Raw genomic sequence first — 15,746 nt, 5'->3', positions numbered from 1 at the left:
ATATAAACATGTAGTAGAAATAATGGGTATCTCAATTTCCAAGTATAACATGTCATCATTCATAAATATCTGCTATCTACGACATCTCACTGTATAAGTGTAATCATCGTTAATAGGCATACTAATGATCTTGGTAATAGGCAAATCCTGAATGACCTTTTTGTCATTGTACAATGGCATAACAGGAACTGCAGTGTTCCCTCACAGTGGAAACAATAGTGTCATCAGACTGTTAATTGACAGTGGTAGCGTGTAGTCGATGGTGAAGGAGGCCTAAAAGGGTTTCATTGTAGAAAGACATAATGCATACGGGGGCTGTGACAATTTGTGAGATGGTGTACTTAATCAGGAAAAAATTATAAAGCAGCCATTCACAATCGACACATATAAGATTAGAACACTTTGTTATAATTATGCCTTAATGGATAACAAACTGAAAAATATACATCCCCCAAAAATACACCTTACTAGCAGTTTGAACTAAATATTAAGGGAAAAATTTAGATCCATGTGTTGCATGTATTTACAGTAAATCCATTCTTCTTTTATGTGCATTGTGGTTGCAGTCTGAAGTGGTTTTAACGTCGCAGCGTCATACAGAAAGGGATAAATTAAATACACATTTTACACTATTTTGATCATAAGCATACTAATTTCACATCATGTTATAGATTCAATTCATAAGCAGGGGTGAAAGTGGGCCAGAACGGTCAGGAATGCAGTTCTGGTATAAGATTCAGGGCAGGAACGCAGTTCCGGTATAAGATTCAGGGCCGGAATGCTGTAGTGGTACGCGGTGCTTTAATTCCAAAAATATGACAGCAACTGTCAAAACGCTATGTAAAAAAAAAAAAAAAAAAATACTAAGCTGCCACACATGCATTTCATCTGCAGGAGGAAAACAATCTACTAACATCAGATTTACATACACAAGTGTTAACAACAAGCATAATAAAGTGCTAGTGTAGCATAATCCAGTTCCACCGATACTTATTATTTATTTTATTTCACAGACGGCATGGAGGTACTGCAGTTATCTGAGTCTGACGATGATGAGTCACGTCAATGTGCGAATGCACGCAGCAGAGCAAAACGCCTGGACTCATTTTTCTGTTCAATTGGCTGACATACTGACATGTGATCAGCGGAGATAGTTAGCTCTTATTAGTTCAAATGTGCATGTTTTCTGGAACAGCAAAAAAAAAAAAAAAAAAAAAGTTTGTTGAATTGATGTGACAAAAAAGGGCAATGCAACAGAAAATGGATCAAATCTTTAAGAGCAAGGAAAGAGTTGAGGAGGCTTATTTATCATATTTAGTTTTATTTGCGCTGATGGGGAGGTTCAGAACATCTTAGCTGTCAATGTGCACTTCGGACTTATATTCATTTCCTTATGATTTCAAAAAGTCAATGCTTGCGTGATGTTCAAAATATATTCCATTTCACTCTGCATAATTGAAGTCATTTGTACTTATTTTTCTGAATGTCTGTTACTTCATCTTTATTAAAAAAAAAAAAAAGTAAACGTTTACATTAACTTCAATTTTAATATACATCCTATGTTCTTAAGTAGTTAAAATTGAGATTTGGCATTTATTATGTGAGGAAATGAGGAAAAATAAAAATTAGGAGATGGAGGTTGGGGTTATTGCTGTGTTTGTTAACTTATATTTCGCAAATCATTGAAAAAATACAATTTTTAATGAAAATTATTTCGTACGTGCTTTAGAAATTACTGTGCCAACACAGTTTTCTTTGCATTTTAGTAGTTTTAGGCGGTTGGACCCTCTGCTCCAAAATGAAAATAAATAAATAAACAAAATTTCTGGCTCCGTGGCGATCTTCACGTCGGGGAGTTCCGGCAAGAAATTCTTGCCACTTTCACCCCTGTTCATAAGACAGTAAACACTTGTTGATTAAATATCTGGAACCTTGTTGAACTATGTAATAGATCATTTCATGAAACCATTTGCTGTGTGCCCATTGTAGTTGGCTACCATTCTAATATCCTACAATATGAAAGGACAAATCTATATTACTGTATATGCTTCACAAGCATTTAGGGCTGCAACTACTGATTTTTTTAAGTAATCGATTAATCTATCAATTAGTTCGAACAATCGAATAATCGGATTAGGAACATTTAATGTGTTGCAGAATAAATTTTAGGAGATGTTATACAAAGGCTTGCCAAGATTACACTTTCAAAACAATATTAAATGCAAATACAAAATAAATGTATTATTTAAAAACTATGCAGAATTACGCTTTCATTTCAGAGCAATGAATGCATTTAAAAATAAATTAAAATAACTGAGTTTACCCTCAAACTGTATAAAAATAAATAAATAAATGAGGATATAAGTACAACAAAAGAACATTTGGTTAACTTGCATAGAAAAAGTCCACTAGCTTAAATGCTATAAAATTCTAACATTTTTTTTTTTAAAAACAATGCTCTTAACAAATCGTCCAAACACTTATTCCCAGAAAAATCCCCAGCTAAATATACCTCTAAAATAAGTTACGAATGCATGAACAAATATATTAGCCTATACATGTTAGGATTCGCGGAACCGATTGGAGATTCCAACGCAGACAACAGGGAAACAGAGTGGAGAGATGCCAAGTTTATTTAACAGAGAACGATTGCTCAGGCAGAAGGAGGAGTGGTTGCGGGGGGCACATTAGATGCCAATGTGGGTAGCAGGGGGTTGTTGGGTTGACGGTTCAAGGGTAAGTGGAAGTATCCAACGAGGGGCTGATCAAATTCTGGAGGCCAGCAAAGAATATCGTAAGCCAGGTGTCAAAATCAATGTATATAATAGGAGTGCGAGAAACAATAGATGAGAAAACCAGAAAAGTTGATCGGGCGTTCGCTGGGCTTTTAAACTGGCTGATGATGATTGCTCTCAGCTGACCGCTCCACCCGTCTGACGTTCGACCTGTAATCAGGCAAACTCACCTGAGGCAGGGCTCAGGAAGGAGAGGCGGAGTCCCTAACAACACAAACACTTACAACCTTATGTTGGTCTTAACAGGGAGCAGGCGGATCCAGCCATGTTAGACGAGTCATATTCACTGTTGCAACTAGAGGTCAATGTGTCCATCCACCCAAATCAATAAAACTTTTTAAAAAAATTTTTTAAACCTGTCCTGTTCAGTTGTTAGACATAGAAAATGGAAGTCTAAGTGTCCGGTTGGTCTGAAGAGTTTCAATGTTTCGCATTAATAGTATGACATATTCCCATTGTGATCCTTCAACATACCTCATTTATTATGACAAAGCAGCAAAAAGGAAGGCGGTTATGGGGGACCAGAAAAAAAAAAAAAATAGAAACAAGAAAAGAAAGAAAAGAAAGGCAACAACAAGAAATATACTGAACGCCTACACTAACTATTAATATGTTGGTGCTATCGTCAGTTAGATGTATGTCCGGTTGACACCATGTGGGGGAGCCTGTTGACCAGGGAAAGAAGGGGAGGGGGGTTGTGGGAGACTATAAGCTAAGTAATTGGGAGGGGTAGAGTGTACACAAATCAGCACTGTGATCTTGAACCCAGTAATTGTGTGAATCCCTGGTGAGTGTAAGCCCGTTGGCAACAGACCCTACGCCGCCCCACCGCCAATCCCGGCACCAGGAACCCCCACCCGAGCGCGCCCAATCACAACCAGCTGCACGCAAGCCCAACCAATCATGCGACAGCCAAGCAGACGAGTGGAAATGCCGCACGGGCGCCAACCCAGGGCCACGGCTCCCACCCAGCCAGCCCGGGGAGGGAGGGTGGTCAGGGAGATGGAAGCGCAGCCCAGCACAAGAGCCATCATCACCCCCCCGGGATCCAGAGTGGTCCCCCGGGCCACCCGCGCTCCCAGCAACCAGCGTTCAGGGATGGGAAGAGGGGACACAATGTCTGGATTTTATTAGTACCGGTAAATTTAAATTGCAATATTTAAGCACAACATTATATTAACATACACAAAAAATACAAATTTGTTAATCATCTAGGAATACAAAAAAATAAATATTTGTCTTAAAACCACTCAAAATTGTCTGTCAAAATAAATTTAAACTTCTGAAATAAAAAATGAGACTTCCTTCAGGTAAAACACTACTGCTTTTGTCCACAAGCACAGCCAAACTCATTAAAAAAATCAAAGCTCCTTCGGGCTGCTTTCACACTGATTAATGTTATGCTAACTCTGATGCAAGTCTGACTTTCAGTAGCAAAATTAGTAGTGTGTTCACCATCTCCACAATATTAACGTCTTTTTACATCACTTACAGTGGCTGGTGCTAGCGGAAAAAACTTCCAATTTTCCTCGTCTTCGAAGGTGGCGGAGGAGGCGGCATGTTCATTTGTGTCGAGGCTGTGATTGCCTGCATGTGTGTTGGGGTGGTGGTCAAGTCATCAGCCAATCAAACGTGCGTTTGAAGGGAAAAAATGGACTGGCTCATTCAGCAAGTGAAAAGGGGTCAATGTACGTCTGAACATAATGAAAGTACTGTAATTCACTTAATTATGGTAGCGTCCATTCTTTCCCTACAACATTTGGGAATACAATCTAAATTACCTATATAACTTAACTCATTATATACTGCAAATAAGGTTGCTTAAAGTTCGTGGGGGAGACAATTTGAGCATTCTGAAAAAGTGGTAGTGTTATGTCCCTACCGTCCCTATGCAAACCTATGCCCTTTGTACGAACATAGATGGACTGGTAGATCTAATTCTAGGGGGTCCTCAAGTATTACTGTGTTACCTTATACACAAAACAATGGGCCTGACAAAAGTACTTGCACCCACAGCCTAACACTTTGTAGCACAACCTTTAAATAAAATAACTGCGAACAACTGCTTCCGGTATCCATCCATGAGTTTCTTACAATGCTATGCTGGAATTTTAGTTTTTTGGAGCCAACTGCTCCAGGTCTCTGAGATTTGAAGGGTGCCTTCTCCAAATTGCCATTTTCAGATCTCTCCACAGGTGTTCTATGGGATTCAGGTCTGGACTCATTGCTGGCCACTTTAGAAGTCTCCAGTGCTTTCTCTCAAACCCTTTTCTAGTGCTTTTTGAAGTGTGTTTTGAGTCATTGTCCTGCTGGAAGACCCATGACTTCTGAGGGAGACCCAGCTTTCTCACACTGGCCCTACATTATGCTGCAAGATTTGTTGGTAGTTTTCTGACTTCATAATGGCATGCACACGGTCAAGCAGTCCGGTGCCAAAGGCAGCAAAGCAACCCCAAAACAACAGTGAACCTCCGCCATGTTTGACTGTGGTAATGGACCGTGTTCTTTTCTCTGAAGGCCTCGTTTTTTTTTTTCTGTAAACTCTATGTTGATGTCTTTTCCCAAAAAGCTCTACTTTGGCTCATCCGACCGGAGATCATTCTTCCAAAACATTTTTGGCTTTCTCAGGTAAGTTTTGGAAAACTCCAGCCTGGCTTTTTTATGTCTCTGGGTCAGAATTTGGGTCTTCCTCGGTATCCTACCATAAAGTCCGTTTTCATTCAGACGCCGACGGATAGTACGGGTCGACACTGTTGTACCTCGGACTGCAGGACAGCTTGAACTTGTTTGGATGTTAGTCGAGGTTCTTTCTCCACCATCCGCACAATCTTTCGTTGATCTCTCGTCAATTTTTCCTTTTCGTCCACATCTAGGGAGGTTAGGCACAGTGCCATGGGCTTTAAACTTATTGATGACCAGTGTTGTTAATCTTACTTTAAAAAAGTAATTAATTACAGTTACAAATTAATTCTCCCAAAAAGTAATTGCGTTCGTAACTGAGTTACCTGAATGTAAGAGTAATTAGCTTCTTGGCAAAGTAACTGGTGATAATTTTCATGTTTTTTTCTTCAAATACAAACAAAAAAACAAACAAAACAAAACAAAAAAACAGGTCACACAATGTGAAGTTTAAAGGGTTTTTTGGGACAATCGGCCCTAGCTCAATTCTTTACCATAAACTTAACTAGACACAGGGGTATTGCGGATATTGCCATAACTAGATAGTAACCTTTAATGTTAAGAATCAATAGTTAAAGTTGTTAAAATTGCTCCCGTTATTGCATTAGTTACCTTCTGTGTACTTTTGACATGTGTAAGTTTTAAAACTATTTCAACATTTAAAGATAGATTTAAGTCATGATTTTGCCGATTTAGGAGCATTTTAGATAAAAAAGTTACTTGGTTCGCTAGGAAGGTTACAACAGAGCCTTCCTCAGAGGATTAAGATGGCGGCTGTTGACTAACACATATAGTTCTTTATCATACATGTGGCTAATGCAGCCGTGTCTGTCATTTGCATCTAGTTCTGTATATATGTGATATCTACCGAAGCAAGCTGTGAGCGTAGTTTGTAGGCTATCGGCTACAGTCAGGTATTATTGGAGCCACCTAGCATAGTAGCATCGCGTTTCCAACGGCGTCACCCTCCCTTGCCTCCTCCCCACTCCTGCTCTGCTCTCTCGTCTCCGTTTTCAGACTTTTCTCGCGTCAGTCAACCAACATAGTAACGCACGCCTTTCCTGCCTCAGTAATGGGAACAGCGTTGCCAAGATGAGAAATGTAATTCATTAGATTACTCACTACTGAAAAAAATAACACCATTAGTAACGCTGTTATTAACAACACTGTTGATGACACTGCGCACGGTAGACATAGGAACATTCAGGTCTTTGGAGATGGACTTGTAGCCTTGAGATTGCCCATGCTTCCTCACAATTTTATTTCCCAAGTCCTCAGACAGTTCTATGGTCTTTCTTTTCACCATGCTCAATGTGGTACACACAAGGACACAGGACAGAGGTTGAGTCAACTTTAATCCATTTTAACTGCAAGTGTGATTTAGTTATTGCCACCACCTGTTATGTGCCACAAGTAAGTCACCGGTGCTTTTAATTACACAAATTAGAGAAGCATCACATGATTTTTCAAAGGGTGCCAACATTTTTCCAACCCATTTTTGGAGTTTTTGTGTAAAATGTAAACTGATTTCTTGTTTTTTTTTCCTGTTCTCTTTTGTGTTTTTTCTTTGCAAGCAATATAAATGAAGATATTACAACCAAAACATTTGTAATTGCAATTATTTTCTGGGAGAAATTGAGCAATATCTGAGAGAATTGCAGGGATACCAACACCTTTTGCCAGCAATGTATTTGCTTTAATGAGAATTTACCTAAATAGTCAGAAAAACTATTTAGATTCAAACGAACGGGGCAGAGATAGGTTAAACTCATAATACAGAAGTCTGAGCTTCTGCAATGTGATGCAGTGTCAAACGGAAGAGGATGAGGGGGAGGGAAGAGAGAGCGAGCGAGAGAGGGAGGGTGAAGCAGAGAGAGAAGCGTGCACTACTCCATCCAGTCATACGAGCACACTCGGCTGTCATCCTTACTCGACTACAGCCCATCTCTCTGCGACTGTGGTTTTCCTCGCTTCGGAACATGGACACGCTTTAAGGCGCACCGCCCAGGCTCGTCCACTCAAATACCCCAAATTCGTCCTTCTGTCGGCTCAATATAGAGTAGTAATGATGGAGTATTGGAGACAGTGCGCGCTGTGGTTGATCAACTGCAAGGTGCTTCCAGCAAATCATCGGGTTACGTGGGAGACTGCGCAAGTATTCGACTTGGCCCAAACCTTGCGAGATGGGGTGCTTCTCTGCCACCTCCTCAACAACCTCAAGGCCCACTCTATCAACCTGAAGGAGATCAACCTGCGACCTCAAATGTCACAGGTAAGATATGCGAGACACCGCGTCCTTTGCTACTTTGACGCCGTCAAACAGCACCGGAGCGCTAACGCCAGACTTCTTTCACAATGGTGCCACTTTACGATTACCTGTTAGCAAATAAACTCACAGACAGCAACACATTCAAACCATATGTGGATCCGACAGCAGAGTCAATCAGGCGTTACATAACTATCAGTTTCGATATTTTTCAAGGATTTTTAACTTTAGCGCTAATTTGGATGCGTTGCCCATTACCGCCCCCGCTATCTTTTTCAGTCATGAAATTACGAACCATCCCACTGTAGTAGTCAACATTTTAAACCTCCGTAGAGCGCGACAGGTTGCTGTATAGCGCCGAATGCAACCATGTTTGGTATCTATGTCATGAAACGCAGATTGTTGCTTAGAGAGAAGATCATTTTAAAAATCGATGTTTAGTAAAACAAATTTTGTGCAGGAGTCAGGGATAATCAAATCCATCATATCTAATGAACCCAGAAGTCTGTGAAAGACTTTGTTAACCTAAAGAAAATACTCTTTTGCCTGCTTTGAACAATACAAATGATACAGAAGATACACACACAGTGAATTAATAAAATTGGTAAAATGATCCCATAACAAAGATTAATTGATTAATGGGCATTTTTTTATTTCAGTTTCAGTTTCAGTTCAGTTTATTCACACATCATTCAAAGCACGGGTCTCACTCGGATTTGAGAACGTGGGGGGCGGGGGGATGACCAGGATGTAAGTGAATGTAGCGTACAGGCACAAAACTTCACAAACAGCTAACAAAGACAGATAGTTTATTCATTATTATTATTATTGTTGTTGGTGTTGTTTCAGTCATTCTTTAAATATAGTAGAACAACAGGAAAAAATGGCTACAAATGCAAGTTACTTGGTAAATGGAAGCATCAAACACTGCCATCATCATACCGTTTTTAAGAGTGGCAAATTGGTCACTCTGCTCTATACTCATACAGGTCAATAAAGGTGGTGGAGTGTTATTTATTATTAGTAGGGGTGTGACAAAATATCGAAATGGTCATATATCATGATACTTTGAGTCAGGGCCGGAGTGGGACTCATTTTCGGCCCTGGAATTTCATGCCTCAGACCGGCCCACTCATTTAAAATTATGTCATTATGCATACACGTGTTAAGTTCAGTGTTCTCTAAAGCCGTGTACTGTAATTCTGTGTATTCCAATTCAGTGCAGGTCATGGTTGTTTAACAAGGTGGCTTTATTTTAACAAGTGCAACACAACATATTTTGAACAAATTTAAAAATGGATTTTAAAAAAAACTATATTAAATGATACATTTGAAAAATAAATTAGGCCTGTCAAATGATTAAAATTTTTGATCGAGTTAATTACAGCTTAAAAATTAATCGTAATTAATCGCAATTCAAACCATCTATAAAATATGCCATATTTTTCTGTAAATTATTGTTGGAATGGAAAGATGAGACACAAGATGGATATATACATTCAACATAAGGTACATAAGGACTGTATTTGTTTATTATAACAATAAATCAACAAGATGGCATTAACATTATTAACATTCTGTTAAAGCGATCCATGGATAGAAAGACTTGTAGTTCTTAAAAGATAAATGTTAGTACAAGTTATAGAAATTTTATATTAAAACCCCTCTTAATGTTTTCGTTTTAATAAAATTTGTAAAATTTTCAATCAAAAAATAAACTAGTAGCCCGCCATTGTTGATGTCAATAATTACTTACACAATGCTCATGGGTGCTGAAGCCTATAAAATCAGTCGCACCCAAACGCCAGCGGAGGGCGGCAAAACTCCATAAAGCACAATTAACAAGTGGGCATGTCATTGTACTGTCATTTAAATCTGTCTGAGCAGGGCATGTGCGTTAATAGCGTCAAATATTTTAACGTGATTCATTAAAAAAATTAATTACCGCCTGTTAACGCGATAATTTTGGCAGCCCCAAAATAAATGAATAAATAAGACCTTTTCTGCAACATCAAATATTAACAAAATGAGTGCTTACAGATAAAACAAACATAGCAACATAACAATATGAAAAATAAAGAATACGTATTGCACATTGTAACAACTTCTAATGATACTATTATCCATTTTCCATTTCCACTTTAAAAACGCCACGTAATTGATTATATTAATTCTAATGTTCACTCGCTGAACGACATGGAAATCCTACCTTCCAGCTCTGCACCTGTGGTGTGTTCATTATGGCTAATGCTTGCTGCTACATATCCCTTGTGAGGTGCTACAAGAAGCCAAAGTTTCCACAATTACATATTGTCGTATCACACGGTGCAAGTTGCATTTTATTCGCCATCTGGCCTTACCACTTTCGTTGTAATCCTCTGTAGTTTGAGGCAGCAAGGTCGTTGCATGAAAAAAATTAGCTATTTTCGCGCATTTTGCCGATTCTTTCACGAGTGCTTTTCTCTTTTTAATTCTTATTTTTCAGCGCCACCCTTGCTCTTTTTATCCATCCGAGCACCGAGATAGCAGCTAATTTGGCTCAATACAGACTACAATTAGGGGGCGGAGCTGCATGCTGTATTTTTCGTCTGCACACGTGAGGATGAGTCTGGAAAAAAAAATAATACTGTTTTTTTTTTTTTTTTTAAGACGGCCCACAGGGACAGCGGTAACAGAATGTAAGTTATACTCAGTGACACTGTCATAAATAAATATCAAACAAAAAATGATAACAGTGTAATTTTTTTTTTTTTTTTTAATAAAACGCGGACCGGCCCATCTGGCCGGCCGGCCCTTCTGGAATCGTCCAGAAGCTCCCGATTAGTCACTCCGGGCCTGCTTTGAGTCCCAAAAGGTTATCGATATGCTTCTGTCAAGAATCGAGATATCGTTTGTGTGTCAAAGTTAAAAAAAAAAAAAAGAACCATCAAGTTGCTACCAAAATCTTCCACCATAATAGTGTCTCAGTTAACTCTAAGGCAGCCACTGACGGTGCTCGAAGCCCAATCCATTTAGACTGGGAACGTTCGTTCATTCAAAGCCAGAGCATTCACAGTCATTCGGTCCAATTTTCGGGGCATTTACAGGTCACTTGCTGTTGATTTTAGGGCATTTACAGGTCATTTCCTGTTGAGTTTGAATCACTACCTATTTATTTGGGTGATTCCCAGATCACTTCCTGTTCTGTAACTCAAAATAAACAGGAAGTGACCCATAAAATACCCCAAAATCAACAGGAAGTAACTGATAATCAACAGGTAAATGACCTTAAATGGCCCAAGATTACCTCATTGCCTGACATTGGCTGCCACTGACTGTCATAGACGTTCAATTCGTTTGAAGTGGGAGGGATGGCATTGAATGAACATTCGCTGCCACCCTCCCAGTTCAAATGGATTGGACGTCTACTAGTGATAAACACAAAGATGCAGGATGAAAATTGTGTTTTTCTGTTTATTAGTTGCTTGTAGAATATCCTAGAATGATTTCCTGACCAATATATCGATAATCGTTGTATCGCCATATTGTGAGATCATCGTTATTGTGAGCTTTGAATCGCAAATCGTATCGTATCGTGAGCTACCAAGAGGTTCCCACTCCTAATTATTAGTATATTATATTGTACTATATTGATTATTCACTGATGATAATCATATGTGAATTAGCTCAGCTGCTGTACTCATCTATACGTAAAGTGAGAAACACAGCTGACACTCCAGAAGGAAGTCAGCCCAAAGATGGGAGTAAACACTTAACTCTATAAACAACTGCGACCTTCACAATGCATTTCAGACTAACTAGCTAGCAGCAGCTGAGTAGCAGCGTTATTTTAGAGCTGGGATATAACTTTTGACCGCAAAACAACAAAGGCAAGACGTGCAAAGAGATTATATGTAGTGTGCAAGCCAGGTTTTTATTTATCAAACACAGAGGAGTTGGTTTATTAACTTTCTGCTGTCAGTCGGGGGCTGGAGCTAACTGTTACTACGAGCAGTGATAAATACTTTCTTGGAAAACCTTCCTATGTCCATCCTTCATCCATCTATTCATGCTCTGCTCTGTCCAGACAGCTGGAAAAATCAGAGAACTTGCCTTTCATTCAACCAAAGTGTAGAAACGTGCCCCTTCGCATCATCAGTAACGGTAACGGCGTTGCAAAGATGGTAAAAGTAATTAATTAGATTACTCACTAATAAAAAAAAAAAAAAAAAAAAAAAAACGCCATTATACACTCACGCCGGTTGGTACTGACTTTGAGCAAGGTCACAGTGAAAACATGGAGTGCATTTTCAGTGATGTAGGCATTCTCTATATGAACAAGTGGAATGGATTGGATAATTAAACACTGAGGCGGCTCTCTACTATACTATATGAAGTGAGGGGAAACTGACAGATTTATGATCATATTTAAGTTAATAATGATAGGTTATATGTAGGAGTGGGACTGGGAACCTCTTGTTACCTCATGATACGATACGATTTGCAAATCAAAGCTCACGATAACGATGATCTGACGATATGGCGATGCAACGATTATCAACACATTGGTCAGGAAATCATTCTAGGATATTCTATAAACAACTAATAAACAGGAAAAATGAGCTTCTGCTGTAAATTGGAATGAGTTTATAACTAGTAGACGTCCAATCAATTTGAACTGGGAGGGTGACAGCGGATGAACATTTGTTCATTCGCTGCCATCCCTCTGACTTTAAACGGATTGAACGTCTATGGCCGTCATTGGCAGCCAATGCCAGGCAATAAGGTAATTTTGGGCCATATAAGGTCATTTACCCGTTGATTTTCAGTTACTTCCTGTTGATTTTGGGGTATTTTATGGGTCACTTCCTGTTTATTTTGTGTTACAGAACAGGAAGTGACCTGGGAATCACTCAAATGATAAGGCAGTGACTCACACTCGTCAGGAAATGACCTGTAAATGAACAGCAAGTGACCTGTAAATGCCCCGAAAATCGGACAGAATGACTGCGAATGCTCTGGTTTCGATTAACTCGAGTATTCGATTAGAAAGAAAGATTTAAATTAAATTTTGCTGCTTCGAGTATTCGTTTAATTAAAGTTCCGTTGTAATGGTTTGTTTTGAAAGTGTTTGCATTTATTTTTGTTGATTTGGGTGGATACACAGCCCTCTAGTGTACCTCATTTCACATGGCTGAATCCATCTGCTCCCTGTTAAGACCAACATAAGCTAAGTTTTTGTTTGGGCTAATGATTTATTATTAATTAATTATTAATTAATTATTTATTATTAAGAGCATTGTAAAAAAGCGTTAGCATCTTATAGCATTCAAGCTAGCGGCGTTTTGCTATCTAAGTTAGCCAATTGTTCTTTTGTTGTACATAGATCCTCTTTCTCTCTCTCTCTCTCTGAATATATATATATATATATATATATATATATATATATATATATATATATATATATACACATATATATATACAGTATATGTATATACCATGTGAGGCTCAGCGCAGGTAAAAATTTTTATGTTCCTTATCCGATTACTCAAATATTCGAACTAAATAGTTCATCGATAAATCGACAACTAAAATAATCGATAGCTGCAGCCCTATTTTGAATGAACGAACATTCCCAGTCTAAATGGATTGACCGTCGAGCACCGTCAATGGCAGCCTTAGTTACCTTAGACACTATTATGGTAGAAGATTTTGGTGGCAACTTGTTGGTCACTTTTTTTTTTTTTTTGGACACCTTTTGACACCACATTGACACATTTTTAAAACGATATCTCGATTCTTGGCAGGAGCATATCGATAACCTTTTGGGATACAAAGTATCACGATACATCATCATTTCGATATTTTGTCACACCCCTAGTTATATGATTATTGATTTAAACTAATATTCTGGAAACTTCATCGTGAATATGTCAGCATTCTTTTTGTAATAAAAAAAAAACAAAAACAAATAAAACAACACCAAATTACTTAGAGGGCCTTGAGAATATTTTAGGGGGGCTGTAGCTCCCCTAAAATATGCCTAACGGCGCCACTGATTCAAAGTATACAATACATGTCATATACAACTAGATGCAGTATATGTTTATACAGTTAGGTGCACAAAAAGGACACTCCAAGGAATCTGTTCAAAGCTTTTAGTAGGGGCCAGGTTTTCCACAAATATGATATATTGGATGGAAACACATACACACACCCACCACCATACACATACATACAATTAACTGCAGTGGTACCTCTTCTTACGAACGTCTCTCGATACAAAATTTTCAGGTTGATACTAGGCATGTGCCGGTATAAGATTTTGGTGGTATGATAACCTTGAGCAAAAATACCATGGTTTCACGGTATAATAGCATTGAAATGATAGCTCTAAAATGTGTTATTTTGAGATGTAGGGGTTAAAAAAAATTCCAGTTGAACAGCATAACATATTTGCATATTGGAACATCAACATGAATATAATGTTAAAAAACAAAAACAAAAAATAAACAACTGAAATATTTTATATATAATTGAAATAAATCCACAACCATGGCTCAAGTTGTTAAACATTAGAACAAAAATATTTTCCATAATAAAGTAAAACACTTCTAAATAAAATTCAGTAAGATAGTATATATTGCAGGCACGTCACTGACTTCAAAGCTCCATCTCAATATTTTTAAAGACTTGCTCATTTTCTAAATATTTCTCTCTCAGTTTAAGTTATGATGCAGGAATGTGAGTATGTTCACCTTTTCTGGTTTAATATACAGTGTATCACAAAAGTGAGTACACCCCTCGCATTTCTGCAGATATTTAAGTATATGTTTTCATGGGACAACACTGACAAAATGACACTTTGACACAATGAAAAGTAGTCTGTGTGTAGCTTATATAATAGAGATCAATTGGAGGAAGCCTCTTCTGAAGACGGTGCTCAAGAAAGCCCACAAACAGTTTGCCGAAGACATGTCAACAAAGCACATGGATTACTGGAACGATGTCCAATTGTCTGATGAGATGGGCGGGCTTTCTTGTGAACCGTCTTCAGAAGAGGCCTCCTCCTGGGGTGACAGCCATGCACACCAATTTGATGTAGAGTGCGGCGTAAGGTCTAAGCACTAACAGGCTGACCCCCCACCTCTTCAATCTCTGCAGCAATGTTGACAGCACTCCTGTAACGAGTCACATGACATTTTGGTGGGAAAATGACAAGCAGTACTCAATTTGGACATTTAAGGATGTACGTTTTTTCATAGGTGTGTACTCACTTTTGTTGCCAGGGGTTTACATGTTAATGGCTATATTTTGAGTTATTTTGAGGGGAAAATAAATTAACCCTATGATATAAGCTGCACACAGACTACTTTTCATTGTGTCAAAGTATCATTTTGTCAGTGTTGTCCCATGAAAAGATATACTTAAATATCTCCAGAAATGCAAGGGGTGTACTCACTTTTGCAAGTGTAATTTCACAGTGTAATTATATCACATAATGACTGGTAAAAGAAAGGCTCATCGAAAAATCACGATGCTGAACACAGGCTTACCACTCTTTCATTCGTGAATGTTGAGCTGTCAATTGGCGTCGTCACCAATGTCTACTGTGCTGATTAATCTGAATCGTCATCTGATGCTTCAGGTTCAACATGTAGGGATTAATTGTTGATCATCTTTCCTGGGAGCCCATGCTATCGTTAGCATCACGAAAGAGCAATCCTGAACGGCTACTTTCAGTGGAAATAGCATTGATATCGCTGCTGCTATGCTCGTCGTGGATTGTCTTCTGTTGCGTTTAGAAATTTACGTCACACTTCTGGGTTTAGGAAGGGTGCAAAAAAACTAAAAAAAAAAAAACCCGCAAATTATCCTCGCAGTTACGCGTTAAAAATGACATGGTTGATTTGACGAAGTCGTCTAATGTTTATATTCATAAAATTACACCGGAATTCGAAAAGCTCTTCAGCTGCCCTTTAATAAGCAACTTCAGTACCCTGCCTGACCATCAAAGTGCAGGGAGA

General features: G+C 38.5%; 2 protein-coding genes across 3 annotated transcripts in view; one reads left to right on the top strand and one right to left on the bottom strand.

The window, feature by feature from the left end:
* Window positions 1-10,016, bottom strand: part of LOC130908456 (crystallin J1A-like) — a 71,127-nt gene extending 61,111 nt beyond the window's left edge. Inside the window, exon 1 of the mRNA XM_057823894.1 lies at window positions 9,950-10,016. The gene's annotated coding sequence lies outside the window, so the exon portion shown is untranslated. The remainder of the gene's footprint in view (window positions 1-9,949) is intronic.
* The window catches only part of LOC130908455 (guanine nucleotide exchange factor VAV3), a 282,969-nt gene continuing 274,600 nt past the window's right edge, over window positions 7,378-15,746 (top strand). For both annotated transcript variants that reach the window (XM_057823892.1, XM_057823893.1), the window contains exon 1: window positions 7,378-7,746. In XM_057823892.1, the coding sequence (XP_057679875.1) occupies window positions 7,540-7,746 (207 nt within the window). In that variant the 5' untranslated portion in view covers window positions 7,378-7,539. The remainder of the gene's footprint in view (window positions 7,747-15,746) is intronic.

This window comes from Corythoichthys intestinalis, chromosome 20, assembly GCF_030265065.1.
Source record: "Corythoichthys intestinalis isolate RoL2023-P3 chromosome 20, ASM3026506v1, whole genome shotgun sequence".
NCBI classification, from domain to species: domain Eukaryota; kingdom Metazoa; phylum Chordata; class Actinopteri; order Syngnathiformes; family Syngnathidae; genus Corythoichthys; species Corythoichthys intestinalis.
This window is presented reverse-complemented; position numbering and strand designations above follow the sequence as displayed.